This window comes from Physeter macrocephalus, chromosome 18 (assembly GCF_002837175.3).
Source record: "Physeter macrocephalus isolate SW-GA chromosome 18, ASM283717v5, whole genome shotgun sequence".
NCBI classification, from domain to species: domain Eukaryota; kingdom Metazoa; phylum Chordata; class Mammalia; order Artiodactyla; family Physeteridae; genus Physeter; species Physeter macrocephalus.
This window is the reverse complement of record NC_041231.1, coordinates 62,738,107-62,764,097: the sequence shown is the minus strand read 5'-3', so window position 1 is coordinate 62,764,097 and position 25,991 is coordinate 62,738,107. Positions and strand designations below refer to the sequence as shown.

The 25,991-nt window shown below is 35.1% G+C and overlaps 1 protein-coding gene across 2 annotated transcripts in view; it reads left to right on the top strand.

The window, feature by feature from the left end:
* The window catches only part of KHDRBS2 (KH RNA binding domain containing, signal transduction associated 2), a 725,702-nt gene that overhangs the window by 547,374 nt on the left and 152,337 nt on the right, over window positions 1–25,991 (top strand). Inside the window, exon 8 of one of the 2 annotated variants that reach the window (XM_024122131.3) lies at window positions 14,338–14,357. The exons of the other annotated variant lie outside the window; for it this stretch is intronic. Coding sequence (XP_023977899.1) covers window positions 14,338–14,357 — 20 coding nt within the window. The remainder of the gene's footprint in view (window positions 1–14,337; window positions 14,358–25,991) is intronic. 2 annotated transcript variants of the gene reach the window in all.

Here is a 25,991-nt window from a genome sequence, read left to right as displayed (position 1 = left end):
GTGTGTTCCTATGAACATTTTCCTAATTGTTTGGGGTTTGTTATTGTAGTTCTTTTCCTTCTCTTGTGTTTCCCACCTAGAGAAGTTCCTTTAACATTTGTTGGAAAGCTGGTTTGGTGGTGCTGAAATTTCTTAGCTTTTGCTTGTCTGTAAATGTTTTCATTTCTCCATCAAATCTGACTGAGATCCTTGCTGTTTAGAGTAATCTTCATTGTAGTGTTTTCCCTTTCATCACTTTAAATGTGTCCTGCCACTCCCTTCTGGATTGCAGAGTTTCTGCTGAAAGGTCAGCTGTTAACCTTATGGGTATTCCCTTGTAGGTTATTTATTGCTTTTCCCTTTCTGCTTTTATTATTTTTTCTTTGTATTTAATTTTTGATAGTTTGATTAATATGTGTCTTGTTTCTCCTTCAGCTGTTAACCTTATGGGTATTCCCTTGTAGGTTATTTATTGCTTTTCCCTTTCTGCTTTTATTATTTTTTCTTTGTATTTAATTTTTGATAGTTTGATTAATAGGTGTCTTGTTTCTCCTTGGATTTATCCTGTCTGGGACTCTCTGCACTTCCTGGAGTTGATTGACTATTTCCTTTCCCATATTAGGGAAATTTTCAACTATAATCTCTTCAAGTATTTTTTCTTTTCTTTTATTTTTCATTTATTCTGCCCTGCAGTAGTTATTTCCACTATTTTATCTTCCAGGTCACTTATCCCTTCTTCTGCCTCAGTTATTCTGCTATTGATTCCTTATAGAGAATTTTTAATTTCATTTATTGTGTTGTTCATCATTTTTTCTTTGCTCTTTAGTTCTTTTAGGTCCTCTCCATTCTATTTCCGAGAGTTTAGATTATCATTACTCTGAATTCTTTGTCAGGTAGACTGCCTATTTCCTCTTCATTTGTTTGGTCTGGTGGGTTTTACCTTGATCCTTCATCTGCTGTGTGTTTTTCTGTCTTCTCATTTTGCTTAACTTACTGTGTTTGGGGTCTCCTTTCTGCAGGCTGCCCGTTTGTAATTCCCATTGTTTTTGGTGTCTGCCCCCAGTGGGTATGGTTGGTTCAGTGGTTGTGTATGATTCCTGCTCAAGGGGACTGGTGCCTGTGTCCTGGTGGATGAGGCTGCATCTTGTCTTTGTTGTGGGCAGGACCACGTCCGGTGGTGTGTTTTGGGCTGTCTGTGAACTTATTATGATTTAGTCAGCCACTCTGCTAATGGGTGAGGTTGTGTTCCTGTCTTGCTAGTTGTTTGGCATAGGGTGTCCAGCACTGTAGCTTGCTGGTCATTGAGTGAGCCTGGTCTTAACTTTGAGAATGGGATCTCTCAGAGAGTTTTTGCCATTTGATATTATGTGGTGCCGGGAGGTCTCTGGTGGACCAATGTCCTCATCTTGGCTCTGCCACCTCAGAGCCGCAGGCCTGACACCCAGCTGGAGAACCAAGACTCTGCCTGCCACCTGGCAGGTCTTCCTAAAGCCAAGCCACCTGCAACAGCCTGACCAATGGAATATTCAAATTGGAAATGTTGCCTTCGCACTGGGTGCTAGAGGAGATCTCCTTTGCTCCATACCAGAAATACAAAAGCATGGACAGCTCCCTTATATGTTCTAAGGACTTCTGACAAGGGCAAAAATTCAATTCAATGGAGGGAAGCAAAGTCTTTTCAACTAACAGCAGAGAAATAATTGGCTATTCATATGGAGAATCTTGACCTTTACCTCTAATGTGTGGTTTCTATTAATCTGAAGTGACTCCTCCACTGTTTCTTTCCCTTTCAGTCAACTGAAGCAGAAAACTCTGAGCCTTTAGAAGTGGGTAGTACTCCTCAACATTGTCAAGGTTTTCAAAAATGAGGAAAGTGTGAGAAATTGTCACAGCCAAGAGGAGCTTATGGGGACATGAAGACTAAATGTAATGCTCTATCCTTGGCTTCCTGCAACCTCCTGGGCCCACATCCCTTGCAAGCATTGGCTCCTGGGCCCAAGGTTTCCAGATACCCAGAAGGGGGAGGGGGCCAGAAATACATAGAATCTTAAGGGACTATTGTGAATATTTATATGCCAAAAAATTGGATAACCTAGAAGAAATAGATAAATTTCTAGAAACATACAACCTACCAAGACTGAATCAAGAAGAAAAGGAAAAGAACAATAAGCAAATAATAAGTGGATTGAATCAGTCATCAAAAACCTCTCAACACAGAAAACCCTAGATCCAGATAGCTTAACTGGTGAAATCTACCAAGTGTTTAAAGAAGAATTACCACCAATCCCTCTCAACCCCTTCCAAAATTGAAGAGGAAGGAGCACTTCCAAACTAATTTTGTGAGGCCAGATTATCCTGATACCAAATCCAGATAAGGACACTACAATAAAAATATAGACCAATGTCCCTGATGAATATAGATGTAAACATTCTCAGAAATATTAGCAGACCTAATTCAACAACACATTAAATGCGTTATACATCATGGCCAAGGGAGACTTATCCCTGGATGCAAGGATGGTTCAAAATATGCAAATCAATCAATATGATATACCACATTAATAATAAAGGATAAAAACCATATGATCATCTCCACAGATACAGAAAAAAAAACATTTGGAAAAATAAAATATTCTTTCATGATTAAGACCCTCAACAAATTGGGTATTGAAAGAACATACCTCAACATAATAAGGGCTATATATGACAAATCTACAGCTAACATTATATTCAATGGTGAAAAATTCAAAACTTTTTCTTAGGATCAGGAATAAGATCAGGATGCCCACTCTTATTCAACATAGTAGTGGAAATCCTAGCTAGAGCAGTTAAGGGGAAAAAAGAAATAAAAGGAATCCAAATTGAAAAGCAAGAAGTAAAATTGTCATTATTTGCAATGATATGATCTTATATTTGGAAAATCCTAAAGACTCAACCAGAACACTTGGAACTAATCAATGAATTCAGTAAAGTTGCTGGATATAAAAATCAACATACAGGGCTTCCCTGGTGGCACAGTGGTTGAGAGTTCGCCTGCCAATGCAGGGGACACAGGTTTGTGCCCCAGTCTGGGAGGATCCCATGTGCCGTGGAGTGGCTGGGCCTGTGAGTCATGGCCGCTGAGTCAGCACATCCAGAGCCTGTGCTCTGCAATGGGAGAGGCCACAGTGGTGAGAGGCCTGCGTACCGCAAAAAAAAAAAAAAAAAAAAAAAAAAAATCAACATACAGAAATCAGTGGTGGTTTTATACACTAACAAAGGAACAGCAAAAATTAAATAAATAAATGTATATCATCGATCATTTACAACAGCATCAAAAGCAATAAAATACTTAGGATAAAATTTAACCAATGAATAAAAGATCTATACAATAAAATCTACAAGACCTTGATGTAAGAAATTTAAAAGATGCAAACAAATGGAAAAATATACCGTGTTCATGGATCAGAAGAATTAATATTGTAAAGTGTCCATCCTACCCAAAACCATCTATTAATTTGATACAATCACTATCAAAATTCCAATAGCATTTTTCACATATATAGAAAACACAATCCTAAATTTTGCATAGAAACACAAAACAATATGGTACGGGATAAAAGTAGACCTTAAGGCCAATGGAACACAATAAAGAGCCCAGAATTAAACCTCCACATGTATGTTCAACAAATGAAAAGCCAAAAAAAAAACACTCAGTGGGGAAAGGAGAGTCTTTTCAACAAATGGTGTTGGGAAAACTGGATAACCACACACACAAAAATGAAATTGGACCCCCATCTTACACCACTCACAAAAAATAACTCAAAATTGATTAAAGAATTGAACATAAGACCTGATACCTTGAAACTCCTAGAAGAAAGCAGTGAAGAAAATCCTTGGCATTGGACTGGCAATTATTTTTCAGATATGACACCAGAAACCTCAGGCAACAAAAGCAAAACTCAACAAGTGAGACTTCATCAAAATTAAAAACTTCTTCATAGCAAAAGTCACTGTGAAGAAGCAGCAACCTACAGAAATGAAACAACAACCTACAGAATGGGAGAAAATATTTGCAAAACATGTATTGGATAAGGGGTTAATATAGAAAGTATATAAAGATCTCATACCATTCAATAACAATAAAATAAGCAATCTGGTTTAAAAAAATGGGCAGAGGAACTAAATAGGCATTTTTCCAAGGAAGACATCCAAATGGCCAATATGTAACACAGTGAGATATTATCTCACACCTGTTAGAATGGCAGTCATCAAGAGACAAGAGTTAACAAGTGTTGGCAAGGATGTGGAGAAAAGGGAACACTTGGGCAGTATTGTTGGTGGGAATGTAAATTGGTTCAGCCACTATGGAAAACAGTATAGAGATTACTCAAAAAAATTAAAAATAAAACTACCATATGATCCAGCAGTTCTGCTTCTGGCTATATATCCAAAGGAAATAAAAACAGAAGTTTGAAGAGCTATATACACTCCCTTGTTTATTGCAGCATTATTTACAAGAAAGACATGAAAATAACCTAAGTGTCCATCAATGAATGAATGGATTAGAAAGTTGTGGTATATTTACACAATGGAATATTATTCAGCCACAAGAACAAAGGAAATCCTGCCACTTGTAACAACATGGATAGACCTTGAGGACTTCATGCTAAGTGAGATGTCAGACAGAGAAAGACATATACTGTATGATATCACTTAATATGTATAATCAAGAGAGCCATACTCATAAGAACAGAGAGCTGAATGGTGGTTACCAGAGGCTGGGGGTGGGGGAATTGAAGATGTGTTGTTTAAGGGGACAAACTGAGAAGCAGTAGATAAGTAAGTCCTGGGGAGCCAATGCAGAGCATAATAATCCTAGTCAACAGTACTGTGTTATAAACTTCAAAGTTGCTAAGAGACTAGACATTAATTGTTCCCACCACAAAAAAGAAATGATAATTATTTGATGATATGGGGGTGTCAACTAATGCTAAGGAGGTAATCATTCTGCAATATATAAATGTATCAAATCAACATGTTGCACACCCTAAACTTACACAATGCTATATTTCAATTTTACAAAATGAACACTTTGCCTGGAGATATTTTCCCTACTCAAGGCATGAGATATTTCTTATTTCAGGGAAAAGACTGAAATTCCCTCTACCAATTTAGGCACTTTTATCTTAAGTAGTTATGTGTATGTGTGTGTGTGTCCATTACTGACATGCTATCATCAGGTTATTTTGTGAGGTCATTGAGCTATTCTTACTTAGGATAAAATTATGTTAAAACAGGGCAATGTTAGATAATGCATGTGAGGTTTAACAAATGAGGGAGGGACTTGGCATTTCCTAAAATGAACCAGACAGGTCAGAGAGCAACAGTGGAAAGGAAAGAGCACAGTATATTTGGGAACATGTCCAGTGCTTGCCAAGTGCCTTAATATGTGTGTGGAATGAACATGATTGAACCTTAAAGATCAGTTACCATTTTTCTTTATAAACAGGCATGCCCATGCTTCTTTCATTTCTTGCAATAAAAGGCACTGAGCCTATATATCCTTGTGGGTAAAAATGGAGATATGTGTTAATTACTAGAGAAATGCGAATCAAAACCAAATGAGGTGTCACCTCACACTGGTCAGAACGGCCATCATTAAAAAGTCTACAAATAACAAATGCTGGAGGGGGTGAGGATAAAAGGGAACACTCTTGCACTGTTGGTGGGAATGTAAACTTGTTCAGCCACTAAGGAAAATAGTATGGAGGTTCCTCAAAAAACTAAAAATAGAGTTGCCATATGATCCAGCAATCCCACTCCTGGGCATATATCCAGACAATAATTTGAAAAGATACATGCACCCTTATGTTCATAACAGCACTATTTACAATAGCCAAGACATGGAAACAACCTAAATATCCACTGAATGGATAAAGATGTGGTATATATATATATATACATAAATATATATATATACATATACATATATACACATAATGTATACCTTTATATATATATACTATATATCTTTATATATATAAAATGAATATATTTATATATACAATAGAATATTGCTCAGCCATGAAAAAGAATGAAATAATGCAATTGCAGCAACATGGATGGACCTAGAGATTATCATACTAAGCAAAGCCAATGAAAGACAAATATCATATGATATTGCTTATATGTGGAATCTAAAATATGACACAATTGAACTTATCTTAAAAAAAAGAAAGAGATTCATGGACGTAGGAAACAGAAAAGTAGTTGCCAAGGAAGAGGAGCAGGGGTGAGGGAGGGAAGGATTGGGAGTTGGGGATAAGCAGATGCAAGCTATTATATAAGGATGGATAAAAAACAAGGTCCTGCTAGATAAACCATAATGGAAAGAATATCTGTCTATATATACATATATATATATGAATCACTTTGCTGTAGAGCAGAAATGAACACATTGTAAATCAACTATACCTCAATAAAATATTTTAAAATGGAAATATGAATATCTATTTTATTGGGTTTTGATAAAAATAAGTGAAATAAGACACATCTCAGACACGTGAGATGAGCTATTATGCACCTGGGAATCCTGTAGTGCTGTGTGTGGCAGGGTATGTCATCTCAGGCTCAACAAACATTTCCCCCTTCACTCAATTTCCTTCTTGCCTACCCAAAATGCAACATTGAAACAGCACACTGAGTTTTTCTTCTTTTTATGGTAAAAAATATATGTTCAGCTACATATCTTTGTGCTATAGTTTTTAACATCTTTATTGGAGTATAATTGCTTTACAATGGTGTGTTAGTTTCTGTGTATAACAAAGTGAATCAGCAATACATATACATATATCCCCATATCCCCTCTCTCTTGCAGCTCCCTCTCACACTCCCTATCCCACCCCTCTAGGTGGACACAAAGCACCGAGATGATCTCACTGTGCTATGCAGCTGCTTCCCACTAGCTATCTATTTGGTAGTGTATATATGTCCATGCCACTCTCTCACTTAGTCCCAGCTTACCCTTCCCCCTCCCCAGGTCCTCAAGTCCATTCTCTATGTTGGCATCTTATTCCTGTATTGCCCCTAAGCTCTTCAGAACCATTTTTTTTCTTTTTCTATATTCCATATATATGTGTTATCATATGGTATATGTTTTACTCTTTCTGACTTACTTCACTCTGTGTGACAGTCTCTAGGTCCATCCACCTCACTACAAATAACTCAATTTCATTTCTTTTTAAGGCGAGGTGATATTTGATTGTGTATATGTGCCACATAGTCTTTATCCATTTGTCTGTCCACATCTTCTTTATCCATTCATCTGTTGATGGACACTTAGGTTGCTTCCATGTCCTGGCTATTGTAAATAGAGCTGCAATGAACATTTTGGTACATGACTCTTTTTGAATTATGGTTTTCTCAGGGTATATGCCCAGTAGTGGGATTGCTGGGTCGTGTAGTAGTTCAATTTTCGTTTTTTAAGGACCCTCCATACTGTTCTCCACAATGGCTGTATCAATTTCCTACCAACTGTGCAAGAGGGTTCCCCTTTCTCCACACCTTCTACAGCATTTATTGTTTGTAGATTTTTTGATGATGGCCTTCTAACTGGTATGAGGTGATAACTCATTCTAGTTTTGATTTGCACTTATCTAATGATTAGTGATGTTGAGGATCCCTTCATGTGTTTGTTGGCAATCTGTATATTTTCTTTGGAGAAATGTCTATTTAAGTCTTCTGCCCATTTTTGGAGTGGGTTGTTTATTTTTTTGATATTCAGCTGTATCAGCTGCTTGTACATTTTGGAGATTAATCCTTTGTCAGTTGCTTCATTGGCAAATATTTTCTCCAATTCTGAGGGTTGTCTTTTGGTCTTGTTTATGGTTTCCTTTGCTGTGCAGAAGATTTTAAGTTTCATTAGGTCCCATTTGTTTATTTTTGTTTTTATTTCCATTCCTCTATGAGGTGAGTCAAAATAGATCTTGCTGTGGTTTATGTCAAAGAGTGTTCTTCCTATAGTTTCCTCTAAGAATTTTATACTGCCTGGCCTTACATTTAGGTCTTTAATCCATTTCGAGTTTCTTTTTGTGTATGGTGTTGGGAAGTGTTCTAATTTCATTCCTTTACATGTAGCTGTCCAGTTTTCTCAGCACCACTTATTGAAGAGGCTGTCTTTTCTCCATTGTATATTCTTCCCTCCTTTATCAAAGATAAGGTGGCCATATGTGTGTGGGTTTATCTCTGGACTTTCTATCCTGTTCCACTGATCAATATTTCTGTTTCAGTGTGAGTACCATACTATCTAGATTACTGTAGCTTTGCAGTATAGTCTGAAGGCAGGAAGCCTGATTCCTCCAGCTCTGTTTTTCTTTCTCATGATTGCTTTGACTATTCGAGGTCTTTTGTGTTTCCATACAAATTGTGAAATTTTCTGTTCTACTTCTGTGAAAAATGCCATTGGTAGTTTGACAGGGATTGCATTGAATCTGCAGATTGCTGTGGGTAGTATAGTCATTTTCACAATGTTGATTCTTCTAATCTAGGAACATGGTATGTCTCTCCATCTGTTTGTATCATCTTTAATTTCTTTCATGAGAATCTTACAGTTCTCTGCATATAGGTCTTTTGTCTCCTTATGTAGGTTTAATCCTAGGTCTTTTATTTACTTTACCAAATACATTGATTAGCTCTAGTAGTTTTCTGGTGGCATCTTCAGGATTCTGTATGTATAGTATCATGTCATCTGCAAACAGTGACAGTTTTACTTTTTCTTTTCCAATTTGTATTCCTTTTATTTCTTTTCCTTCTCTGATTGCTGTGGATAGGACTTCCAAAACTGTGTTGAATGATAGTGGTGAGAGTGAACATCCTTGTTTCGTTCCTGATCTTAGAAGAAATGCTTTCAATTTTTCACCATTGAGAATGATGTTTGCTGTGGGTGTGTCGTATATGGCCTTTATTATGTTGAGGTAAGTTCCCTCTATGCCCACTTCCTTGAGGATTTTAATCATAAATCAGTGTTGAATTTTGCTGAAAGCTCTTTCTGCATCTATTGAGACGATCATATGTTTTTTATCCTTCAGTTTGTTAATACGGTTTATCAAATTGATTGACTTATGTAAATTGGGTTATCCTTGCATTCCTGGGATAAACCCCACCTGAGCATAGTTTTTGTTGAGGATTTTTGCATGTACATTCATCAGTGATTTTGGTCTGTAGTTTTCTTTTTTTGTGACATCCTTGTCTGGTTTTGGTATCACTGTGATGGTGGCCTCATAGAATGTGTTTGGGAGTATTCTTCCCTCTACTATATTTTGGAAGAGTTTTGAGAAGGATAGGTGTTAACTCTTCTCTAATTGTTTAGTAGAATTTGCCTGTGAAGCCATCTGCTCCTGGGCTTTTGTTTGTTGGAAAATTTTTAGTCACAGTTTCAATTTCAGTGCTGTGATTGGTCTGTTTATATTTCCTATTTCTTCCTGGTTCAGTCTCGGAAGTTGGTGCTTTTCTAAGATTTTTTTCCATTTCTTCCAGGTTGTCCATTTTATTGGCATATAGTTGCTTATAGTAGTGTCTCATGAACCTTTGTATTTCTGCAATGTCAGTTGTTACTTCTTCTTTTGCATTTCTAATTCTGTTGATTTGAGTGTTATCCCTTTTTTTCTTCATGAGTCTGGCTAATGGTCTATCAGTTTTGTTTATCTTCTCAAATATCCAGCTTTTAGTTTTACTGATCTTTGTTATTGTTTCCTTCATTTCTTCTTCATTTATTTCTGATCTGGTGTTTATACTTTCTTTCCTTCTGCTAACTTTGTGTTTTATTTGTTCTTCTTCCTCAAATTGCTTTAGGTGTAAGGCTAGGTTGTTTTTTTGAGATATTTCTTATTTCTGAAGTAGGATTGTATTGCTATAAACTTCCCTCTTAGAACTGCTTTTGCTGTATCCCATAGGTTTTGAGTCATCATATTTTCACTGTCATTTCTTTCTAGGTATTTTTTGATTTCTTCTTTGATTTCTTCAGTGATCTCTTGGTTATTTAGTTGAGTATCATTTAGCCTCCACGTGTTTGTATTTTTTACAGTTTGTTTTCCTGTAATCTATATCTAGTCTCATAGCCTTGAGGTCAGAAAAATACTTGTTATGATTTCAATTTTCTTAAATTTACCAAGGCTTGGTTTGTGACCCAAAATATGATCTATCCTAGAGAATGTTCCATGAGCCCTTGAGAATAAAGTGTATTCTGTTGTTTTTGGTTGGAATGTCCCATAAATATCAATTAAGTCCATTTTGTTTAATGTGTCATTTAAAGCTGTGTTTCCTTATTTATTTTCATTTAGGATGATCTGTCCATTTGTGAAAGTGGGGAGTTAAAGTCCCCTAGTAATGTGTTACTGTCAATTTTCCCTTTTATGGCTGTTAGCATTTGCCTTATGTATTTAGGTCATCCTCTGTTGCATGCATAAATATTTACAATTGTTATATCTTCTTCTTGGATTGATCATTTGATTATTATGTAGTGTCCTTTGTCTCTTGTCTTTATTTTAAAGTCTATTTTGTCTGATATGCGAATTACTACTCAAGCTTTTTTTGATTTCCATTTGCATAAAATATCTTTTTCCATCCCCTCACTTTCAGTCTGTAAATGTCCCTAGGTCTGAAGTGGGTCCCTTGTAGACATCATACATATGGGTCTTGTTTTTGTATCCATCCAGCCAGTCTATGCCTTTTGGTTGGAGCATTTAATCCATTTACATTTAAGGTAGTTATAGATATGTGTGTTCCTCTTACCATTTTCTTAATTGTTTTGGGTTTGTTATTGTAAGTCTTTTCCTTCTCTTTTGTTTCCTGCCTAGAGAAGTTCCTTTAGGATTTTTTGTAAAGCTGGTTTGGTGGGGCTGAATTTTCTTAGCTTTTCCTTGTCTGTAAAGGTTTTAATTTCTCTGTTGAATCTGAATGAGATCCTTGCTGGGTAGAGTAATCTTGGTTGTAGGTTTTTCCCTTTCATCACTTTAAATACGTCCTGCCACTCCCTTCTGGCTTGCAGAGTTTCTACTGAAAGATCATCTATTAACATTATGGGGATTCCCTTGTGTGTTAATTGTTGCTTTTCCCTTGCTGCTTTTAATATTTTTTCTTTGTATTTAATTTTTGATAGTTTGATTAATATGTCTTGGCATGTTTCTCCTTTGCTTTATCCTGTATAGGTCTCTCTGCACTTCCTGGATTTGTTTGGCTATTTCCTTTCCCATGTTAGGGGAGTTTTCAACTATAATGTCTTCAAATATTTTCTCAGTCCCTTCTTTTTCTTTTCTTCCCTGGGACCTCTTTAATTCAAATGTTGGTGCATTTAATGTTGTCCCAGAGGTCTCTGAGACTGTCCACAATACTTTTCATTCTTTTTTCTTAATACTGCTCCATGGCAGTCATTTCCACTACTTTATTTTCCAGGTCACTTATCCATTTTCTCCTACAGTTATTCTGCTATTGATTCCTTCTAGAGAATTTTAAATTTCTTTTATTGTGTTGTTCATGATTGTTTGTTTGCTCTTTAGTTCTTCTCGCTACTTGTTAAACGTTTGTTGTATTTTCTCCATTTTATTTCTAAGATTTTGGTCATCTTTACTATCATTACTCTGAATTATTTTCAGGTAGACTGCCTATTTCTTCTTCATTTGTTTGGTCTTGTGGGTTTTTACCTTGCTTCTTATCTGCTACATATTTCTCTGTCTTCTCATTTTTTTTAACTTAACTGTGTTTGGGGGTCTCCTTTTTGCAGGCTGTAGTTTTGTAGTTCCTGTTGCTTTTGGTGTCTGCCCTCAGTAGGTGAGGTTAGTTCAGTGGCTTATGCGGGTTTCCTTTTGGAGGGGACTGGTGCCTCTGTTCTGTTAGGTGGGCCTTGATCTTCTGTTTCTGGTAGGCAGGACTGAGTCCAGTGGTGTGTTTTGGGGTGTCTGTGACCTTATTATGATTTTATTCAGCCTCTCTACTATTGGCTGCGGTTGTGTTCCTGTCTTGCTAGCTGTTTGGCAAGTGACTTCCAGCACTGTAGCTTGCTGGCCATTGGGTGGAGCTGGGTCTTAGCATTGAGATGGAGATGTCTGGGAGAACTCTTGCCAACTGATATTGTGTGGCTCCAGGAGGTCTCTGTTAGTCCAATGTCCTGGACTCGGCTCTTCCACGTCAGAACTCAGGCCTGACACCCCGCCACAGTACCCAAGACCCTGTCAGCCACACAGCTCAGAAGAAAAGGGAGAGATAAGGAAAAAAAATAATTATAAATAAAAATTAGTTTTAAAAATATATTATTAAATTAAGAAAATAAAAAATTATTAATAATTAAAACAAATAAAAGAAGAGAGCCATCAAATCAATAAACAAATCCACCAATGTAACAAGCACTAGAAACTACACGAAAATAAACATACAATTCAGAAACAAATCAGTTGCAGACAGCAAATCCCAAGTCTACAGTTGCTCCCAAAGTCCACCACCTCAATTTTTGGATGATTTGTTGTCTATTCAGGTATTCCACAGATGCAGGGTAAATCAAGTTGATTGTGGGGATTTAATTCCCTGTTCCTGGGGCTGCACAGAGAAATTTCCCTTTCTCTTCTTTGTTCTCACAGCTCCTGGGGTTCAGATTTGATTTTGGCCCCACCCTTGCATGTAGGTTGCCCTAGGCATCTGCTCCCCACCCAGACAGAAGGCGGTTAAAGCAGTGTCTGATTAGTGGGCTCTGGCTTACTCGGGCCGCAGGGAAGGAGGGGTATGGTAGTTATAATTGGAATGCGAGGCAAGCCTGTGGTGGCAGAGGTTGGCCTGACGTTTCAACAGCCTGAGGAGCACATGTGTTCTCCTGGCGAAGTTGTCCCTGCGTCATGGGACCCTGGCAGTGGTGGGCTGCACAGGCTCCTGGGGACAAGGGGGTTTGTACATAGTGATCTGTTCTTGCACACAGGATTTTTGGTGGCTGCAGCAGCAGCTTTAGGGTTTCATGCCCGTCTCTGTGTCTGAGCTGATAGCTGTTGCTTGTGCCCATCTCTGGAGCTTGTTTAGGTGGTGCTCTGCCTTCTGTGGGCAGACAGGGAAGGAATCCCCTCTCCTCGTGCACCCTGAAACAATGGTCTCCTGCCTCTAAGGCAGGTCCAGAGTATTTCCTGGATTCCCTCCCAGCTAGTTGTGGTGCACTAGTCCCCTTCAGGCTGTCTTCTTGCAGCCAACCCCAGTCCTCTCCCTGGGATCTGACCTCTGAAGCCTGAGCCTCAGCTCCCAGCCCCCACCCACCATGGTGGGTGAGCAGAAAAGCATCTCAGGCTGGTGAGTGCTGGTTGGCACCAATCCTCTGTGTGGGAATCTCTCCACTTTGCCCTCGGCACCCTTGTTTCTGAGCTCTCCTCCATGGCTCCAAAGCTTCCCTCCTTCCCCGCTCACCTCCTGTCTCTGCCAGTGAAGGGGCTTCCTAGTGTGTGGAAATTTTTCCTCCTTCACAGCTCCCTCCCAGAGATGCAGGTCCTGTCCCTATTCATTTGTCTCTGTTTTTTCTTTTTCCTTTGCCCTACTCAGATACGTAGGGATTTTCTTGACTTTGGGGAAGTCTGAGGTCTTCTGCCAGCGTTCAGTGGGTGTTCTGTAGGAGTTGTTCCACATGTAGATGTATTTTTTATGTATTTGTGGGGAGGAAGGTGATCTCCATGTCTTACCCCTCTGCCATCTTGAAGCCCCCACCTTGTGCTATTTTTAATTTTCTCTTACTTTACAGTTTATGAATTCATCTGATGCTATATTAAAGAAGAAGCTTCTTTCTATAAAAACCAACTTCTTAGTTTTATTCTTTATTATCATTTATATAATTTAGAAAGCTTCAGTGATTTTCTTCTGCATATTTTATATTGCATATATGTTTATACGGAAACATAAAATATATGTACCTTGGAAATTCAAGGTCATTATCTGAATTTTATAGAGTAATGAAGAATTCTCATTAAATAATGGGCAGTCCTCATACTCCATGACATATTTTCAAATGTGACCAACTCTTCTTATAAACTATTACTGCAGCATACAATATACGGTTTTAAGGTACATTTTTTAAAAATCTATGGAAATTGAGTATATTGGCCCCTTTTAAATAAAGCCAATATGCTTTCTAAGTATAAAGGTAATCTTGTACATAACCCAAACTATAGCCATGCTATGTATTAAAATTTTTTCAAGTTCCTTAAGCATTTGTCTGGATTCTTTTGTCATTATACACAATATTATTTTTTTAAATTATATAACTATTTTACTTGTTTATATAAAACTGCTCACTAATAACTTCTATTTTTTTAAATTTTATTGGAGTATAGTTGATTTACAATGTTGTGTTAGTTTCAGGTGTACAGCAAAGTTATTCAGTTACACAGATAGGTATATTCATACTTTTTCAGATTCTTTCCCATGTAGGTTATACAGCATATTGAGTACAGTTCCCTATGCTATACAGTAGGTCCTTATTGGTTATCTATTTTATATATAGCAGTGGGTGTATGTTAATCCCAAGCTCCTAATTTATCCCCCACTCCATGTTTCCCCTTTGGTAACCATAAGTTTTTTTTTTCAAAATCTGTGAGTCTTTCTGTTTTGTAAATGAGTTCATTTATATCATTTTTAAAAATTAGATTCCACAGATGAGTGATATCAAATGGCATTATTTCATTTTTTTATACCTGAGTAGTATTTCATTGTAAATATATATCAATTCATCTTCTTTTTTAAAATTTTTATTGGAGTATAGTTGATTTACAATGTTGTTTTAATTCAAACTTTAGGAGGAATAGACTCAAAAGCAAGTTTTGTAAGTATAAAATTATGCTTGCTTTGTTTAATACCAAGTTCCATCATTTGAATCATGCTTGGCTGATAATAGGAACTCAGTTAATATTTATTGAATAAATGAAACACTGAAAGATATATGTTGAATGCTATAGGTTACATTTTAAAATTATTACATATTTTGAAAATTCTTCAGACCCTGCAAAGAAGGCCAACTCTCTAATTATTCTAGTGGAAAAGAGTTGAATAACATGTTTCAAGCTTACTTATTTGTCTTACACCACTTCTGAAATAATAAAAAGCCAAATTATGTGGATCTCAGTAAATTAGTGAAATTATGAAATACTAGTATTTTCTATGTTCCAGAAAGTGGGATTTTAAATATTGTTTAATCGTAGAGCAACGTTATTTAAAATTTCATTTTCCAAATGAGGAACAAAATTGAGGTTACAGTTAAAAGTGACAACAATTGAGATTCTCACTTATTCCCAATTCCATATTCTTAGCCACTAGACAATGTCATTGGTTCTTTTTCCTTCACTTCCTTTTGAACAATCTCTCATTCATGGCTTCTATGATAGTAGAATATGATAGCCTTCACTATTTCAGAAAAAATGTATTCAGGTCTTTTTATCCCTATAAAAATTCAAAAATATCAATCATCCAAATTTTTTAATAAATATTGAAAATAAGTAGAGAAAACCCCACACTACTCTTCTTAATCTTCTTCAAAATTTTCTTGGCTATTATTGTCTGTTTATACCAACATGAAAATTTCAGGATCTACCTACAGATATATGCAAACCTTTTAGAATTTTGATTAAAATCATATTTTATTTATAGATTAATTTAAGGAGGACAAACATCTTTATGATATTGAATATTTATATTCAGGAACATTATATATTTTTTCATTTAGAATTTTCTATACTACATTCATACTTACTCCTTGCTATAGGTTATAGCTTATAGATATGGGAAGAGTATTTTAAATTTTTACTACATTTTCTAATTAGTTGTTTTCATTCTGATTTATCATCAGAAACAATGCAAGTGAGGTGACAGGAATGATACTTTCAAAGTGCCAAAAGTAAAAAACAGTCAGTCTAGAATTATATGCCCTATATATACTGTATAAAATTTCAAATTTAATCTTTTAAATGTGAGATCCAAATTATCAGACAAAGTAAAACTAATCAATATATCCACTAGCAGATCCTCATTAAAGAAAATTTTGGAATAATATAAAAAAATGATTCCAGATGGAAATTAATTTCAAGAATGGTTAAAATATGCTTTAAAAAGAGGGCAAATAAATTTTACTATGTAAGACATAATATCTTATGTGAATAAAAATAATGTTTAAATCTAAATATAAATTTGTATACAAATGAGTTAAATGAGTATCATATGCATCAGGACATTGGACCAGTGGATAGAAATAAAAAATTTTTAAAGAAATTTATACAGTTATTAACTTTAGACTTTGATGAATTAAGTACACTATGACAAATTAAATACTTTATAACTAGAAGCAGGCAATTTAATTTCCAAACTAGTAGAGAGTAAAACATGGAATGAGAAAAAAAATGTTTTTGCAGATTTAAGATAGAAGAAAAAAACACACAGAACACAAAGGACAAATCAAGAAACAATATAGGATAGTAGAAATTAAATTCAAATATATTAATAATTACAATAATTATAAATGGACTAAATGAAAAGACAAATATCATAAAGGGAAAGGATGGAAATATATATAAGTTGTTTTTATTAAAGAAAACACAGTTGTGTTAACATGTGAGCAGAATGACAAGTTAAAAAGAAAAAACTACTAGAGACAGGGTAACTTAATAAAAGCATCAATATACTTGTAAGTTGTAATGATTTAAAAATTTTTGCATTACACTCAACCACTGCAGGATTACATTATTTTTAGACACATGAGATTATATACAAAAATTTATTCCAAAAAGATTCTAAAACAAATACATTCTACTTCAAAGAACTCTGAACCTACAGAGAATTTTCTCTGACATCACTGTATTTAATCTACAAAGCAATATGAAATATGTTTGATTTATCCATATTTTAAGGAAGAAATAATAAAAATTTTAAAAATATATTTATAATTCATTGACAGTGATCATGAAAATGCTACAAATTAAAACTTGGGGATGTAATTAAAGCAGTATTTAGAAAGAAATGTAGAACCTTAAAAACATATTAATAAAGAGTATAGGCTAAAATTTAATGGAACAAGCAAACATAAAAAAAAAAAAGATAGAGAGAGAGAAAGGAAAGAAAAATGTTCCCAAGATAAAATGTCAAAGAATAACAGATTGATGAAGTAGAAACATTTGGGAGAGAGTCTCAAAAGAAAACAAAAAAGCCAGAAATTAATCCTTTTAAAAGAAAAGGGGGGGGGGGTAATAAATTTGTCAAGTCTCTGATTTAAATAATGAATAAAAAAAGAGAAAATTCACAAATTACCAAAACACAAATATGCCAATAAAAAAGCATATTATTGACAACTCTCATGTCAGTAAATGTCAAATTTTACATTAATGACAAATTCCCAGAAAAGTATAATGTGACAAATTTGGCTCAAGAACTAAAAATAGGGACTTCTCTGGTGGTCTATTGTTGATCCCTGGTCCAGGTTGGGGAACTAAGATCCCACATACCATGCGACCAAAAAAAAAAAAAGCATTGCAAGAGCACCAGCTGGTAGAAAACTGCTGAGAAAATTCTCTAATATAATGCCTCCTCTGGTGTTTTATATGAAACATTCAAAGAACAAATGTCAATGTTTACACAAACTATTCCAGAATATAGAAATTCAGAAACTATTCAAGAATTTATCTTTTGAAGCTGCATAACTTGGACACCAAAACCTGAAAAGGGCAATGCATGAAAGGTAAATTACTGAAGACTGTTGACATGAGGAGCACAGATGCAAAAAATCCTGAACAAATATCAGTAAACTATGTAGCAATGATAATAGTAACCTAAAATAAAATGTACCATGGAAAAATTAGGTTTATCCCAAGAACACAGAATAGTTTAATTTAAAAATCAATGAATGAACTCATCTGAAGAAGAGATTAAAGGAAAAAATTCAAATTATTAGTTTGGAGTTATTTTGAGGACTAGGTGGAACAGTGCAGAAGAAGAGTTTTTTTTTAAGTTTAACTGCTGTTGAAGAATTATTCTTGGGACTTCCCTGGTGGTCCAGTGGTTAAGACTTTGCCTTCCAATGCAGGGGGTGCAGGTTTGATCCCTGCAGGGAGTTAAGATCCCACATGCTTCCTGGCCAAGAAACCAAAACATAAAACAGAAGCAATATTGTAACAAATTCAATAAAGACTTTAAAAATGGTCAACATCAAAAAAAATCTTAAAAAAATATTCTTGCTGGTTCAGGCTGTTGTTGTCTGTTTCTGCCTTTTTTTTTTTCTTAGCACAACTAAGGGGTATTTGAGAGCTTTGATTAATTTCTTTAGCAATTGCTATTTTACATTTCACTCACCTAAGCATCTTTCAAATGTAATGGATTAGAAATCTTGATGAAACTAAAGGGCAAAAAACTTCAAAATAAGAAGAGGAAAAGATAAAGAGCACCTAGTGAGGAAATCCTGGTAGTATTTTACTTTTACAAGTATTTCTATTTTGTTTCTAATAAAGATATTTTTTTGAAAACACCCTTAATATGGCAAGTGCATTACTCACTTTGGTCAGTAAAATCTATAGTCTTGTTCTGAATATGAAATGTCATTGATTTTACAAGAGGTATTGACATATGCCTGAATCAATTCAGTAATACCCAGACCAACATGAATAATAGATAATTATTCATACTCCCTCTTTCTAAAATATCATTTCTTAAGAATTTCAATTAACTTTGTAATAATCTCATGGAAGTTTCCAACTCCTAATTAACAATGGGACCTACTCTTTTTGTTTTATGGAAGTGGGTCATGACTAAAATATTTTGTTGACTGCATTTTTTGTTTATTTGTTTTAACACGCTCCTTCTCTCTTCAGAGTTTCAAAAAAAATGTGCCTTCACCACCTGCTTTTTTATCTATGCATTTGTTTCAAATGAACACTGTTTATAAAATCAATGTTTTCCTTTTCCCTTTCCTTTCTAATTCCCTATGATATCTACACTATCCAATGTCTTCCCTCAAGTTTTATAGAGACAGTGTGATTTCCAGAGAAAAAGGATCAACATAGAAGTCAGACAGGATTTCAGAATATTTCTTTTGCCACTCTGGGGCTTTGAGCACATAAAGAAAATAAGGTTTTTTTCTCCACAATAAAATAAGCATAATGGTGCCTTTAACGGATACATGTGAGATAAATGTGTTTAAGTAAATTTTCACTGGTTACTAATGTAGATGTGATCATGCATCCATTAACTAAGTAAACTGAAACTCGAACCCCAAAGAACTATCTTGAAAATCATTCTCCTCATCACATTTAAGAGTAAAGAAATTATAGCATACCAGCACCATTCCTATAAGAGCAGTCCAAAAGCCTGCATTTGTGTGTCAAAATAAAATAGTAACATAATTTCCAGGGTCTCTAATTTATTTGATTCTTTTGAGTTTTCTTTTGTCTAATCATCATACATAGGTCTTCAAAACATAGGTTACCTGCCTATACAGATAATTCCTTTCAAAATACTAAGACACTGTATTTTCCTTCTTTCCATGTTTGTGTGCTTAGCAGTTTCACATTTAAAATTCATTTCCTTAACCTTTCATATTTAATAAAATGCTGTGTTATATAATTTTGAATTTGCCTTCACTGACAATTGCTCTAATAACTTTATCTGCTTTCTCACTATGCCTATGCATTTCTCCTACTACCCTTTTCAATCTTACATACTCAAGATTTGCCTTTTCAGTGTATCTTTGTAAATTACTGGTATCTACAATACTCTATACTTTGGGTTTTCAACAAATATTAACTAATAACTGAATATGCAACTTTTCAAAATAAGTTACTACTAATATGGTAACATAATTTATTGAATATTATTAGATGCCCAGCACTGTTCTGTTTATATAACTTACAAAAAAAAAAAAAAAAACACTACTCCCTAACCACTTTGCAGCTAAGAAGACTGAGGCATAGAGAGATTAAGAACTTGCTGAGTAACTAAGTGGTATCTGTGACTTGAACCAAGAATTCTGAGTTTAGAAACACCACTCTTAAATTCAACTTACTGCATCTCTAATTTATTTTCACAAATTTTACATGTATATTGGGTTTAATATGTAAAAAACTAAGGGAAAATTTCATGTGCATCTTTTCAAACATCATGATATATGATTTCTGCAGATATAATCTACAAACACTTTGATTATTAGGAATGGGATATTTTGTATAAACTCCAGGCAATTTGATTTTAGTAAAACTTCTAACTGAAAATTATTCTCCTAGTATCAGCATGCAAGGTTATAAAAAAAAATAAATTGGGATATTTACATTTAAATAAAATTATCCCATCTGAATTTAATCTATAATAGAGTTTTACTTAATTAGGTATGTACTGTCTATTTTTTAGAACAAGGGAATATTGTATTTGCATAAAGTATGCAAGACTCTTTTACAAAAGCAAAATAGAAATGTGTTTGAGATACTTAAATATCACACAGATATCAAATGTATACCAAAAAATTGTTCTCATGCTGATATTTTTCACACTAAAATAAAGCAACATTTGAGCTCCAGCATAGAAAAAACAACAAAACTATTCTCCCACTCTCATTAAAATACAAAGGTATTAGGCAAAAGATTTGTTTCAAATGATAATGACTAGAAATAATATTTGAATCTCATCTAACAGTTATAAGTAGTGGGATTTTACTGTTTTATTTTTAATTGGTGTATAATTGTTTTACAATATTGAGTAAGTTTCAGGTGTACAGCAAAGTGATTGTTTTATATATGTATAAAACTTTTATATGAAGTTTTAGAGAGAGAGAGAAAGAGATTACTTTCCATTATATGTTAATATAAGATATTGAATGTAGTTATTCTATTTGTAATAGTTTGTACCTGTTAATCCAATACTCTTAACTTATTCCTCCCCCACTTTCCCCTTTGGTAATCATAAGCTGGTTTTCTATGTCTGTGAGTCCGTTTCTGTTTTGTATATAGATTCATTTGTATTATTTTTTAGATTCCATATATAAGTGATATCACATAATATTTGTCTTTCTCTGACATACTTCAGTAAGTATAATATTCTCTAGGTCCATCAATGTTGCTGCAAAAGTCAATATTTCATTCTTATTTTATGGCTGAGTAATATTCTATAGTATACATATACCACTTTTTCTTAAAACAATTATCTCTTGATGGGTACTTGGTTGCCTCCTTGTCTTGGCTATTGTAAACAGTGCTACTATGAACATCGGGGTGCATGTATCTTTTCAAATTAGATTTTTATCTTTTCTGTGTACATACCCAGGAGTGGGATTGCTGAATCTTATGGTAGCTTTATTTTAAGTTTTTTAGGAACCTCCATACTCTTTTCATAGCGGATGCACCAACTTATGTTCCCACCAAAAGAGTTGGAGCATTCCCTTTTCTCCACATCCTCTCCAGGATTTATTATTTGTAGATTGTTTTGATGATGGCCATTCTGAACAGTGTGAGGTGACACCTTATTGTGGTTTTCATTTGCATGTCTCTAATAATTAGTGGTGTTGCCCATACTTTCATGTGCCTGTTGTCCATCTGTATGTCTTTTTTGGAAAAATATCTATTTAGTTCTTCTGCCCATTTTTTGATTGGGTTCTTTTTTTTTTCTTTTTCTTTTTTTGATATTGAGATGTATGATCTCTTTGTATAGTTTGGATATTAACCCCTAGTCAGGTGCATCACTTGCAAATATTTTCTCTCTTTCTGTATATTGGCTTTTCACTTTGTTTATGGTTTCCTTTGCTGTGCACAAGCTTTTACGTTGATTAGCTCCCATTTGTTTATTTTTGCTTTTCTTCCTTTTGCCTTGGGAGATTGATCTAAGAAAATACTGAAATGATTTATGTCAGAGAATGTTTTACTGACAATCTCTTCAACAAGGTGTGCTGGGAAATGTGGACAACTACATATAAATCAATGAAATTAGAACACTCCCTCATATCATATACAAAAGTAAACTCAAAATGTTTTAAAGACTTAAATATAAGGTATGACACCATTTTCCATTGAATATTCTTGCCTTCTTTGTAGTAGATTAATTGACTGTAGGAGTGTGAGTTTATTTCTGGGCTCTCTATTCTGTTCCATAGATCTACATGCTTGTTTTCATGCCAATTCTGTGCAGTTTTGATAACTGTAGCTTTGTGGTATAATCTGAAGTCTGGAAGGTTAATGCCTCCAGCTTTGTTCTTTTTCCTCAGCATTGCTTTGGCAATTCTGTTTTTTGTGGTTTGATATAAATATTAAGATTATTTGTTCTACTTCTGTGAAAAATGTCATGGGTATTTTGATAGAGATTGCATTAAATCTGTAGATTGTTCTGGGTATTATGGTTATTTTAAAGTATGAATTCTTCAAATACAAGAGCATGGGATATTTTTCAATTTATTTGAATCATCTTCAATGTCCTTTATCTGTGTTTTATATTGGGCTGGCCAAAAAGTTCGTTCAGGTTTTTCCATAAGATGTTAAGTTCTGTAAGTTTTCAGGGTACATGTCTTTCACTTTAGTTATGTTTACTCCTAGGTATTTTATTTTGTGTGTGTGGTTTTAAATGAGATTTTTTTTTTTACTTTCTCTTTCCAAAATTTTGTTATTAGTGTAAAGAAATGAAACAAATTTCTGCATATTAATCTTGTATCCTACTACCTTGCTGAATTTATTTATTAGTTCTAATAATTTTTGCCTGGAGACTTTGGGACTCTCTATATAAAGCATCATGTCATCTGCAAATAGTGACCATTTTAATATCTTCCCTTCCAGTTTGGATAAATTTTATTTCATTTTCTTGTCTGATTGCTGTGGCTAGGATTTCCATTACTATTTGAATAGAAGTGGTAAGAGTGGGCATCCTTGTCTTGTTCCTGAATTTAGTGTAAGGGCTTTCAGCTTTTCACTGTTGTGTATCATGTTGACTTGTGGATTTGTTGTAAATGCCTTTTATTATGTTAAGATATGTTCCCTCTGTACCCACTTTGGTGAGAGTTTTTATCATGAATAAGTGTTGAATTTTGTCAAATGCTTTTTCTGCATCTAACGAGATCATCATATGGTTTCTGCCTTTCCCTTTTTTAGTGTGGTGGATCACTGTGATTGATTTGCATATGTTGAACCATCCTTCTGACCGTGGAATGAATCCAACATGATCATGGTTTATGATAGTTTTTATGTGTTGTTGGACTCTGTTTGCTAATATTTTTTGAGCATTTTGGCATCTTTATTCATCAATATATTGGTCTGTAATTTTCTTATTGGTAGTGTCCTTGTCTGGCTTTTGTATCATGGTGATGATGGCTTTATAGAATGAATTTGGGAGTGTTCCCTCTTCTTTAATTCTTTGGAATAGTTTGAGCAGGATCAGTATTAGTTCTTCTTTGAAAGTTTAGTAGAATTCCCCACTGAAGCCATCTGGTACCACTCTTTTGTATGCAGGGAACTTTTAAAAAAATACAGATTTAATTTCACTTCTAGTGATAAGTCTGTTGAAATTATCTGTTTCACCTTGACTCAGTTTTAGCAAGCTGTATGTTTCTAGAAACTTCTCCATTCTTCAAGGTTCTCCAATTTTTTGGCATATAACTGTTCATAGTATTCTCTAATGATTTTTTTAAAATTTCTGCAGTATTAGTTGTTATTTCCCCTCTTTCATTTCTTTTTTTTTTTCTTTTCTTTTACGCACAGGCTCAGCAACCATGGCTCACGGGCCCAGCCGCTCCGCGGCATGTGGGATCTTCCCGGACCGGAGCACGAACCTGTGTCCCCTGAATCGGCAGGCAGACTCTCAACCACTGCGCCACCAGGGAAGCCCTCTTTCATTTCTTATCTTGTTTACTTGGGTCTTCTGTCTTTTCTTCCTGGTGAGCCTGGCCAAAGGTTTGTCAATTTCATTTATCTTTTCAAACATCCAACTCTTGGATTTCTTGATTATTTATTTTGTTATTTTTCATCTCTTTTTAATTTTCTCTCTGATCTTTATTATTTTCTTCCTTCTGCTGGCTTTGGGTTTGTTTGTTCTTCTCTTTCTAATTCTTTTCTTTTTTTCTTTTTTTTAGCTTCATAAAATACCTCTTTATTTTATTTTTTTTACATCTTTACTGAGTATAATTGCTTTACAATGTTGTGTTAGTTTCTGCTGCACAACAAAGTGAATCAGCTATATGTATCCATATATCCACATATCGCCTCCCCCTTGAACCTCCCTCCCACACTCCCTATCCCACCCCTCAAGGTTGTCACAAAGTATGGAGCTGATCTCCATGTGCTATGCAACAGCTTCCCAATAGCCATCCATTTAACATTTGGTAGTCTATATATGTCAATGTTACTCTCTCACTCCATCCCAACTTTCCCTTCCCCGCTGTGTCCTCAAGACCATTCTCTATGTCTGTGTCTTTATTTCTGCACTGCCACTACGTTCATCAATACCGTTTTTTGATCCCATACATATACATTAGCATATGGTACTTGTTTTTCTCTTTCTGACTTACTTCACTATGTATGACAGACTCTAGGTACATCCACCTCACTACAAATAACTCAATTATATATCTTTTTATGGCTGAGTAATTTTCCATGGTATATGGAATATACCACATCTTCTTTATCCATTCGCCTGTCAATGGACAGTTTGCTTCCATATCCTGGCTATTGTAAATAGAGCTGCAATGAACATTGTGGTACATGAATCTTTTAGAATTATGGTTTTCTCAGGGTATATGCCCAGTACTGAGATTGTGGGGTCATATGGTAGTTCTATTTGTAGTTTTTTAAGGAGACTCCATACTGTTCTCCACAGTGGCTGTATCAATATACATTCGCACCAACATTGCAAAAGGATCCCTTTTCTCTACACCCTCTCTAACATTTATTGCTTGTAGATTTTTGGATGATAGCCATTCTGACAGGTATGAGGTGATAGCTCATTGCAGTTTTGATTTGCATTTCTCTAATGATTGGGGATGTTGAGTATATTTTCATGTGTTTCTTGGCAATCTGTGTATCTATTTATTTTTTTTTTTTATTTTTTAAAATTATTTATTTATTTATTTAGTTAGTTGTTTATGGCTGTGTTGGGTCTTCGTTTCTGTGCGAGGGTTTTCTCTAGTTGTGGCAAGCGGGGGCCACTCTTCATCGCGGTGCGTGGGCCTCTCACTATCGCGGCCTCTCCTGTTGCAGAGCATAGGCTCCAGATGTGCAAGCTCAGTCATTGTGGCTCACAGGCCCAGCCGCTCTGCAGCATGTGGGATCTTCCCAGACCAGGGCTCGAACCTGTGTCGCCTGCATTGGCAGGCAGATTCTCAACCACTGTGTCACCAGGGAAGCCCATGTGTATCTATTTAGGTCTTCTGCCTGTTTGTGGATTAGGTTGTTTGTTTGTTTGTTTTTTACCATCTTTATTGGAGTATAACTGTTTTACAATGGTGTGTTATTTTCTGCTTTACAACAAAGTGAATCAGTTATAGATATACATATCTTCCCATATCTCTTTCCTCTTGCATCTCCCTCTCTCCCACCCACACTATCCCACTCCTCTAGGTGGTCACAAAGCACAGAGCTGATCTCCCTGTGCTATGCGGCTGCTTCCCACCATTACAAATAACTCAGTTTCATTTCTTTTTATGGCTGAGTAATATTCCATTGTATATATGTGCCACATCTTCTTTATCCATTCATCTGTTGATGGACACTTAGGTTGCTTCCATGTCCTGGCTATTGTAAATAGAGCTACAATGAACATTTTGGTACATGATTCTTTTTGAATTGTGGTTTTCTCCGGGTAAATGCCCAATAGTGGGATTGCGGGGTCGTATGGTAGTTCTAGTTGTAGTTTTTTAAGGAACCTCCATACTGTTCCCCATAGTGGCTGTATCAATTTACATTCTCACCAGCAGTGCAAGAGTATTCCCTTTTCTCCACACCCTCTCCAGCATTTATTGTTTCTAGAGTTTTGGATGATGGCCATTCTGACCGGTGTGAGATGATATCTCATTGTAGTTT